The 10977-nt window shown below is 40.4% G+C and overlaps 1 protein-coding gene across 2 annotated transcripts; it reads right to left on the bottom strand.

Annotated features, from left to right (window-relative positions):
* Positions 1-580: 580 nt before the first annotated feature.
* Positions 581-5010, bottom strand: LOC107390954 (transcription factor Spi-B). Of its 2 annotated transcripts, none has more exons than XM_054745959.2 (6): positions 4668-5010; positions 4496-4555; positions 3645-3849; positions 3449-3561; positions 3172-3322; positions 581-2989 (listed from the first exon to the last, which is right to left on the bottom strand). In XM_054745959.2, the coding sequence occupies exons 2-6, from the start codon at positions 4514-4516 to the stop codon at positions 2682-2684; spliced, it is 798 nt and encodes a 265-aa protein (XP_054601934.2). In that variant the 5' UTR covers positions 4517-4555; positions 4668-5010; the 3' UTR covers positions 581-2681. The 2 variants fall into 2 exon arrangements, with proteins under 2 accessions (XP_054601934.2, XP_015823460.3); XM_015967974.3 differs by having other exon boundaries at positions 4496-4528; positions 4668-4748.
* Positions 5011-10977: the final 5967 nt, after the last annotated feature.

Raw genomic sequence — 10977 nt, 5'->3', positions numbered from 1 at the left:
GGGACTGGAAGGATAGTGAGGAGTCGAGGATGACACCCAGACTCTTGACCTGAGGGGAGGGGAAAACCAAGGAGTTGTCGACAGGAGGTGTAAAGCAGTGGACTTTGGATAGTAAAGATTTAGTGCCGACAAGTAACATTTCTGTTTTATCACTGTTGAGTTTGAGAAAGTTTGATGTGAACCAGTCTTTGATTTCAGATAAACAATTGGTGAGGGAGGAAGGAGGAAGTGAAGAGGAGGGTTTGGAGGATACATAGAGCTGGGTGTCATCCGCATAACAATGAAAATGGATGTCAAATTTACGGAAAATATTTCCCAGGGGAAGAAGGTAAGTGATGAAAAGGAGTGGACCGAGAACAGAGCCTTGGGGGACGCCAGTAGTGACAGGGAAGGGACGGGAAGTGAAGGATTTGAGTTGAATAAACTGAGTACGGCCAGAGAGATATGAACGGAACCAATCAAGCGGGGTATGAGAAATGCCAAGGGAAGACAATCTATGGAGGAGGATGGTGTGAGAGATTGAAGTTACGGCGAGACCCACGATGGATGTATCTCCGGCGGGGAGGAAGGACGATCTCCGGGTGGAGCTGTAATGCTACCGGCGGAGGCACAGAGAGATGCCCGTGTAGCAGGAGGAGATCAGCCGCCGTGTACTGGAGCAGAGCTGCCCCAGGTTGGAGGAGAAGGGACAGGGCAGACCAGAGGAGGGTCAACCAGATAAATAACTTGCAGGCCCACATGAAGAACAGCGGTGGGAAGCTAGCCGATAGCAGCGGGTCAACAGCCGGGAGGAGTGAGAGGTAGGTTAAGTCCGCTTGTACACCCAAACAACAAAATGACAACCAAACAGGATCCAAGGGAGGCAGAAAAAATATAGCACCCACTTAGGAAAACTATAATCTAGTGCTCCATAAAAATGTAAAACATGATAAAATCACGTTAAAATCACCGGTGAGCAGCGGCTGCAAAAACACGCCAGCGTCCACTCCAGGTGCAATTGTAGAACCAGCTGTGGCTGATGGCTAAGCTGTTTTATTAAATGTATCATTACTTTGTTTTTATGTTGAATGAATAAAATCAGCAATGAAAGTCAATAAGTAGGAATTATTATCACTTGTGTGAGTCATAGTGTTTTAAAGTTATACCTACTGTTATTTTTATACTGTAAACATGGAGTTCATACTGGTTGGTAATTTTATGAATAAATATTTTATTCAGCGTGTGTGTGTGTGTGTGTGCTTGACATTTCTGTTTATGAGGGGGACTTTCTGGATGTTAATGATCAACAGGTCTGCTTGTGGCAGTTTTTTTTAGTGCACGCTTAGTTTGCATACACTTTTGGCTAGGGTTGTGTGAGTGCGTGAGAGAGTACTTGCTTCAAGCACATTTCTGTTGATGTGAATGGTGTGCAGAATACAATGCACCTTTGTTCGTGTAGACAGATATGGAACAGGCAGGGTGTTTTGGGGGTGTATTTATTAAAAAAAGATATTGCCACACAAACATATTTTATAACCTAGTTTTGTTAGAAACCCCCAGAAATTATAATCTATTCCTACTGTTGAATAGCTGCAACCCAGAATCATACAAAAAATAGCAAAATACATTTACACTGAGAAGGACTTCAGTTTTAAGCATGTTCTACTTATAAAGTAGATATTAGATGATAATCTTTCAGATTTACTTGGTGAATGCCATCTATCCTTACACAAAACCTGCTTCTGAAATTTACTTTCATAATTTTTATCATTTATTCCTTCAGTCCATTGAGGTTCCACAAAAAGCTCTGGCTGACAGCATTCCATACCCTGGATCTTCAAATACTTAGTATTTATTTGTCATTAAAATTGCCTTGGAGTGTTTGAATTGTCAGAAAGTACAACAAGCGAGTGCTTCTAGTGTTCGTTCTTCGCTGCCTGGCCAAAAAATAATAATTCACCACCTGGATTTCACTTAATAAATAGGTAGGAGCCTTCTATTAGTTATCTAACCTCAACTGGTGCGATAAGTTGCTTTTCATTTCTTAAACAACCATGTGGAAAGACATCTGGTGGTCGTGCAAAAGATGTTAGTCTGTTAGAGAAGGGTAAGCGTGGATATTGCAGATTGGATAATTCAAAAATGACTAAAATTGGGTTAAAAACTGTCCAACGCATTATTAAAAACTGGTCTGATGAGTCCAGACAGACCCTGTTCCAGAATGATGGGTGCATCAGGGTAAGAAGAGAGGCAGATGAAGTGATGCACCCATCATGCCTGGTGACTACTGAACAAGCCTGTGGGAGCAGTGCTATGATCTGGGGTTGCTGCAGTTGGTCAGGTCTAGGTTCAGCAACAGGATATGCTCCAAGAATGAGGTCAGCTGACTACTTAAATATACTGAACGATCAGGTTATTCCATCTTCCCTGATGGCACGGGCATATTCCAAGATGACAATGCCAGGATTCATTGGGATCAAATAGTGATGTGCTGGAGAAGGCTTTGTGCAGCAGTCAGACTCTACCATCATCAGTGCAAGATCTTGATGAAGCATTAATGCAACACTGGATGTATATAAATCTGGTGATGTTGCAGAAGCTTATGGAAACAACGCCACAGCGAATGGGTGCCGTAATCAAAGCTAAAAGCAGTCCAATGAAATATTAAAGTGTGCGCCAATGTCCAATCTCCTTCACAATGCCTAGAGTGTGTTCGAGTCTCCCTGTAAGCCTCTCAGTGTCTTCTCGTCAAAGCGATAGGTGAGTTTCCTCTTCACCTTGTGGATCTCTCCAGTGCGAGAGTAGTTTCTCAGTGCACGGGCCATCTTCTGATAGGTCATGGTCTTACGGTTGCCCTTTCGACGACCCCACAATTGTGCCAGGCTTTCCTTGTTTTGAGAAGAGAACTGAAAAGTTCCAGAGGAGGACTGGACCCACCAGATGCAACTCCTCATTGACGGCGTCTGAAGCATCTCAAAAAGGAACTGGAACAAGCGCTCCTTCCTCTTTCCTGCCAAAAAGGATGGGAACACAAAACCCCATTAGAGGTGACAAATTTTTGTTTTAATGTGAATAAATGAAAAGAAGAAGTTGTTAAATTGAGACTACTGGAAGCTTTTTTTTATTTATTCTTGTGTGTGTGTGTACGTGTGTGTGTGTGTGTGTGTGTGTGTGTGTGTGTGTGTGTGTTACCTGATAGAGGTGAAAGAGGCACATTCCTGTGCTTCCTGTCTTCCCTGTCGGAAGAGGGTGATGGAGAATCCTGGTAATCCTGATACTGGGAACTGCTAGACTGAGAATCTGAGTCGATATATACAGGAGTCGTATAGTATGCAATGTGTTCCTGGTGAAAAAACAAACAAACATCAAAATACCACCTTAAAGTGACTGAGTTTTTCTCAAACAGTCATACACTTTAGCGTTTATCAACTGAAAAACGTGTAATTGCACATCGAAGCCTTGTACTCACCCACTGGTTGTCGTGGGGACTTGTCCAGGCTGGATTCAGAACCAACTCGTCCTTGTTAGGAGTGTGAGAGACATAGTGCCACTCGTATGCATGCTGATCTGACCATCGGTTCTCTGTAGGAACAACCAATCAGAAGGTCCAGTCAGGATAAAGGTCTAAAGTCCCACAGCAACACTCCACAAGGACTTCCACCCACCCATGCTCGTGGAATCTCGATGGGTGTGTATTTGCATTTGTTGCTCCACGGCCATCATGGGTGTGTGAGCAGGCTGGACCTCCTGCGAGTGCTCCTGCAGGTACTCCTCAATGACTTCCAGGTCCACTTCGGGGAAGGAGGAGGGAGCAGATCCGCTCCAGGGCCCCCGGCTTCCACTCAGCTTGATCTCAGTCACATACGCCATCTGACAGACAGAACCCGGGACCCGCTTAAAATTTGTTGTCTCTCCTTTTTGTTGTTGATATTTAAAGCAAACACCATTTTGAGCACATGTAGCAAACTTTCTTTTGTCAGGTAGAGGCTAAGGTCATATCGGAAAGCAAAACATCAGTCATGTCTTTAACAATAAATATATCACTCTATTGTAGAGGATTCGTTAATTATAAATAAGCCTGGCTGTTCTATAACATATTGATTTTTAATTCTAGATTCAATATTTGACTCACAGAACTCATCATGTGAATTTGATCGGGTTCAACTAGACGACTGATAGATGCTCCTGATTAAATGAATGTGAATGAAAAATGATGGTAATGAGAACTCAGAACTGAGTCAAATATAACCCGATCAACTCTGCATACTGCAGGGACTTGGAAAACAGCCAGTTAACAACACTGAGACCATGTGTATTTTAGTTTGACTGGCAAATTTATGCAAGTGTTTGTGTTTTCATCAGCCTAGATAACATCCTCGTACCGCTGATGAATGGCTTAGGTTTTGCTCTGTATACTCTCAGGGTACACTCATCCGTTATGATCTCAGCAAACTCCATCAGCATAAAAATGAGTTTTTATTAATAATAAATACATTTAATAAAGCATCAAACTCACCGTCTCCAGTCCTGTCAACATGCTTTTGAAGATCTGGAGTTAGAAAAGACTCATCAGACACTAATGAAACCACAGAAACAAAGAAGTGAAATAGACGGTCACATGTTTCTCTAATTTCTCAGATAAAAGACACAAATCTTAATCAATAATGGAAAAATAAGGATATCTGTACCTTTTGGGTTAGTGGTAGTGCACCCTAGCACAGGAGGGTGGATCCGAACACACCTGTATGATACTCCTCCACCTGCATGCGCCCTCTCTTATAGCGTTCACACACACACACTCCTTCTTCTCCTTATTGGCCAGGGAGTGAGAAAGTGGGGGTGGTTTTCAAAATTTAGGGTCATCCTGGAAGTCCTCTTTGTTTTTGTCATTTTAAATAAAAAAGGCACTCCTGCGACCTCCTTTTTCACACAAACACAATAAAACATTAAAATTTGATCATAATGTGTCATTGATTTTATAAAAAAAAGAAAAGATTCCGCGATTCTTTGAGTTTGGAGGTTTTATTTCATGAAAATCAAAGTGTGAGGTGTATCTGTGGTTTCTTATCATCACACACACTAAACAGCAGGCTCCATTGAGAATGATGATGTGGCTTTTCGAGCTTTAACACAAGGACGAAATCAACTGGATGGGTACGGAAGCGTATTACCGTCAGTGCGGAAAAAGAATTAAGTATCATTAGCGTGATTTAAATCTTGTTTTAACGTGATGTGTATCTCTTATTAACAAGAACGTTTCTCAAAATAATGTGTTTCAATACTTGTAATACTGAGAAAGCGCTAAAGGTTGAAATGTTGAATCTCGCAGGATGTTTGAATCATGTCCAGAAGAAACAAAGTAAGATGGAGTCAGAGAGAACTTCTTTATGTCGTTCGAAGATTAAGTAACAAGTCAGAACATATTCCTTCATACTTTCGTCAGGTCATCCTCCACTTTGAAAACTATGGAGAAAACAGCCTGAGCCCTCACGATTTCTCATCAAAGCAAGATAGCGATACTTTGTAGTTAAGGTGTAGCTTTCAAAGTAAAATAAATGGTAATGGTAAATGGCCTGTATTTCATATAGTGCGTCCTAGAGTCCTGGAACCCCCCAAGGTGCTTTACAACACAATCAGTCATTCACCCATTCACACACACATTCACACCCTGGTGGGGATGAGCGACGATGTAGCCACAGCTGCCCTGGGGCGCACTGACAGAGGCAAGGCTGCCAAGCACTGGCGCCACCGGTCCCTCCGATCACCTCCAGCAGGCAAGGTGGATTAAGTGCCTTGCCCAAGGACACAACGACAGTGACAGACCGAGCGGGGCTCGAACCTGCAACCTTATGATTACGGATAAAGTTGACTTCCTGTTTGTGCTTTTTCACATTCACAAAATATATCCACAAAATAAATGTCCTGATATTACACTTGCATGTTCTCTCTGAGTGGGAAATCTGAAGGTGTTTTGATGCTATTTGCCTAGAATTAAAAGCAACCTATAGGTATGAAGAGCTGTCATTCTGTTGCCTTGGCAACAGGGTGTGCAGGGCGCAGCAAGCAGAGAAGAGAGCTAGCGAGCGTAATTTGTTGATTCAAGCACCGTTGTTTGGTGTTTTTACCCCGGTTGTTGTGCCACTGCTGTACTTTCCAAAGGTTTATTAATATCAAGAACTGGAATAGTTGCTTTGTTCATTCTGAGTAGAACTCCACAACGTTTAACCGCCATTTTACCGTTATGATCTGTTCTCAATATTAAGAGTTATTAAACGCATAATTTTGAGAAACGTTCTCATTAAAACAAGATTTATATCACTTTACGACGAGAAACATTCTCGTTATTACAAAATGCTGATTCTTTGTTTTTTCCCTGGACTGACAGTAATTTGCTTCCGTAGATGAGAATATCGTTGAGTATGTTAGTAAAAATTAAATATTTTAATACTAATTAAAGAATTTAAGATTAAATTAATGTAAAATATTGCTATGTTTGCTTCAGTTCACATTAATGTTTCACTTATTTTTGACAAATCTACATCTGACATTTGTAGCTTCTTTTAGTGAAAGGAATTTTTATTGGTTAGGATTTATTTTAAAATTTTTATGATGATGTACTGGTTTATGATATCTGTGAGCACGGCAAAGATTTATACATGTTTATTCAGCAATGAATGTTTAAATGGAGCATGTGTTTTTACATGGACTTTGTATTATAACACTATATCACTGTAATCAATGGGTAAACCTATAACAACTTGGAAGACTTTATAATAAAAAGGGAAGCCAGCTGAGATTTTTTAAAGAAGTGGTTCACTGAAAACCCATTTTTAATGATAATTTTTGATAATAATCAGTCACTCTGACTTTTTTTATGTAGGCTGAACATGAAAATAGTCTCCTACACCTTTCTCCTGCATTAGCTTCTGATAGAAAATAGATGGTGGAACTCTAGGACTTCAAAAGCCTGACAGCATGACATCACATTGTAGCCTAACACTCATCGACTCACTCATCTTGACTCACTGTGAGGAAGACTATTGTTGTTTTAGTGTCCAGGAAAAATCAGGCCACATCTTGGCCTAGTAGAAGCTAACTGTTAGCATTAGCAGCTCCACCATACAGCAAAACTCCTCCAGAGTAGAGTTATTTGTGGAGACAAAACATCAGCGTTGCAGAGAAAACTGTGTCAGCATTGCTGTTAGACAGAGGTGAGATGCCCAAATATCAGGAAGTAAGACGCCAAATCCTGCTGTCTGAAGCTCTCCTCTGATCTGGCAATCTTCTAGATCCTGAAACAGTGCACCAGGGCTTTTTGTACCCACAGTACAACTTACAAGGCATTTATTCCTACTAGAAAGCACTGAAAATGTATTGATAAAAAAAGTGAAGCACAACTTTATGTCACAATAACCAAAGTTATTTTTGTTTCTGTATATTTTGCCTTAAATTGTTGAAGCAAATGTTAAATGTGTAATTTTAATGAAAAAAAAACCACCTCTCACAACCAGTAAGTTATAAAACACTTTCTGTATATGAGCTGCTTATTTAAGCTAAGCAATATAATGAAAAGATCACCTTTTGGATCAGCCATACTTTTTAGCTGTAAAACCTTTTGTGACAAGGTAAAGAAACAAGGGCCCAGGCAGGATTCAAACCCCAGACTTCCAGGTGAAAGTCATGCGTGCTTACCGGTCATCCAAAGGGACATCCCCTTGGTCAAGTAGCCAGGATACAGGATCAATCAGGATGCAGTGACCCTCACCCTGTCACACTTTGATTACACAGACGGTTTTATGGCAGGTTTTAAATTCATGACTCGTGTGTATTTTTCGGTTCTGAAAACAGGAGTCTAATGCACAAAACGATTGGCCACAAAAAGGAAGCAAATAGAGAAGGACATTGGATCACACTCATGGTTTGACATGATGATGTCACACATCTGGGTTCTACTAGCCTTCCTGTTTCCCTGTAATGTGTGTTAGCAGACGTGGATTCCAACACACATCAGGCCGTACAATGTTTTGTTCCCTGTGTAGCTGAGGGATTTCCCCATATTATCTTTTTTGCTTATTCTGTAACAAACTTGTCAAACTAAAGGATTTTACCAGCTTGTTTGGTAAGAAGAAAGCCAGAGATGTACTAAATGTTTTTTTTCTCAGGTTTGGAGATAAAGAAGGCTCTATATACATTCTTTCATTGCTGTTGGATCATTATTCAGCAATTTTGATGATGATTCATTCCTCTGACATCGTTGGAAAATTCCAAACAAAATAATAAATCTACATATAAACAAAAGGCTCACTCTTTTAGCAGCATTAGCAGTTCTATTGATTTAGGATATTTTTATACTTTTAGAGTTTATTTACCACATAAGTCATTCATTAATATTATAAAGCATAATTAGCTGATTGGATTTGAGGAAACATTCTCCACATTTTGGACTGAGTATCTGTTTCTGCAGCACATGATCAATGAAGCCTGTAAAACAGAGACACGTTAATCCAGAATAAATCCCACTAGTCAAGGAAAAGGATGATTAATAAGTCATCAATTAATGAATTTGTGACATGTCATGATCCAGGAGAAGTATGACATGGTCTCATAATGTTTTATACCTGAGGCTGTTATCACATCATGATAAAACCTATTTTTACTGAAACGGGACCAGTGGTTTAGTGTAGGAATTACTTACACTATTATTTTTTGTACAGGGTCGTAGAGTTCAACCTGTTGAAAAAGAAAACTGCCACTTGGTTTAGTTCCAAGCGTTTCATTTTTAAAATTAGATTTGTGAAGTGGTTGAGTTTTCATTTTAAATTTTCATGCTTTTGCATCTGGAACACACATGTACATAAACCTTCTTCAAATCAGACGTTCTTAGATGCTCATAAACTATTTCTGCTATTATGAAAGTACAGGATACACGTTTGCTCACTTTGCGTCATTTTTGTTTGTACTAGAGCCTCCAATGTTTATTTAAATTCTCTTTCTAGGTCCATGAAGAAATCTGATCTTGGTTTGATACAGTTTGTTTACATTACATATGCACATGTGTGTTGTAAATAAACTAAAGGTATCCATTCTGGAGCACAAAGCGACACAGTCACTATTTTTCTGAACTCATTTTTCTGAGGAGGGTTGCCTTGCCAGTCCATCACCGGGCCACACAGAGACAACCAGTAATACACACACTCACACTTAGAGTTACCAACCACTCTAAAAAGCATGTTTCTGGTCTTTGTAATGCACAGAGAAATCCCATGCATGGGGGGAACTGTGCTACCCCAGAGGCTGCAATCGAGATTCAAACCTGCAACTATGCCTCCATAATGGTGAACGCCTCTGTTTGATGCCCCAGGGATGGTGAATACTATATGCAAAGCAGCTGAGGGAACATTCACAGAACATTAAAATATACCAGTGCAGCAGGTTCTTATCTTTAGGGACATGGGAGGATGTTATTTTATGTTAATAAAACATGTTTATACTGGAAAGGTTTATTCCAACCCTCATTACATTGCACCATGCCTGCTTGACCTCATTACCTAAATTGTAAGGATTTGTAATTAGCCGTCTCTCTTAAGACTCAAGCGAAAAAAAAAATCTACAATACCCCTCCTATAGGACTACAACTAGAATACTATTGCTTATAGAAAATAGAAAGTGATATTTCCCAACATTCAACCTTTTTTATTTGTATGTTTTTGGCTATTAACAAAACAGAAGTATTCAGAGCAGGTCCTCAGAGTCCATTGCCCTGCAAGTTTTAGATGCTTCCCTGCAAGAAACTTGTTAATCATTGGTTATTCAAAATGAATCTAACTGTGTATCTTAAAGGGGCATTATGGAAGTTTGACAGCCAAAACATGTATAGAAATAATAAATTTCTTCTTAATACATTCTCCTGCAATGCCCTGGTCCTGTAGAATGAGCCCTGGCATTTTTACTGTGATTGCCTATTTTTCTGTAAAATCACAGAAAAAGAGAGCTGCTCGGGTCGAGCAGGCTGCTTCATGCACGTTCACGCTCAGGCATAGCCCTCCGAACCGTTCTTTGAACATTGTTTCAGGCTGTCATCAAGAATATAAATGTTACAGATACAGAAGACATTACTAGTGGTTTAGCTCGTCCAGTAACACTTCGGGCTTTCGTGCAGATGACCTGGGTTCAAGCCTGGATGCGAACATAACTGTTTTAGAGTTTTGTTTTTACATTAATGATATATGTTTTTACAGTAAGACGCCCAAATTGTTATTTGAGACTCGCCGAACGGCATTGAATTCACAAGTGGGTTCAACTTTCATTTTGAAACAAATTTTCAGGCAAGGGAAGGGAATGGTCTGAGCATGCAGGGAGACTGACCCATCTTAAACCTTTGTTGGCTGTACTGAAGAGAAAGGTACAGAACCAAATTATTTAATTAATTAGCTGCTCGTTCTCCTGTCCTCTGTCCTCCGGGCCACACACACACACACACACACACACACACACACACACACACACACACACACACATACGCACACACACACGCACACACACACACACACACACACACACGCACACACACACGCACACACACACACACACACACACACACACACACACACACACACACACACACACACACACACACACACACACACACACACACACACAAGGGACTGCCTCAGCTGTTATTTTCGTTAAGGAGTGTGCACGTACAGCATCCGTGCCTCGTGCACGAGCCTCCTATTGAAGCTGCCGTTATGCTTTTGGCCTGAGGGGGCAATCGCGAGCATGAAAATTCAAAACTCCATAAAGTCCCTTTAACATTAGTAATGTTATTCTAACCTGAGGTTATAGGAAATCAGCAGAAGATTTATTACAAACATAATAAAAATAAATGTTTTACAACATGTCATTGATGGGTTACCATGGCAATTCACCTAAAAGATGAAGATTTGATTTCAGCAACATGTTAAATTGTCAGTGAGCCACTCATGTGAACTTTCCTGA

This window comes from Nothobranchius furzeri, chromosome 15, assembly GCF_043380555.1.
Source record: "Nothobranchius furzeri strain GRZ-AD chromosome 15, NfurGRZ-RIMD1, whole genome shotgun sequence".
NCBI classification, from domain to species: Eukaryota; Metazoa; Chordata; class Actinopteri; order Cyprinodontiformes; family Nothobranchiidae; genus Nothobranchius; species Nothobranchius furzeri.
This window is presented reverse-complemented; position numbering and strand designations above follow the sequence as displayed.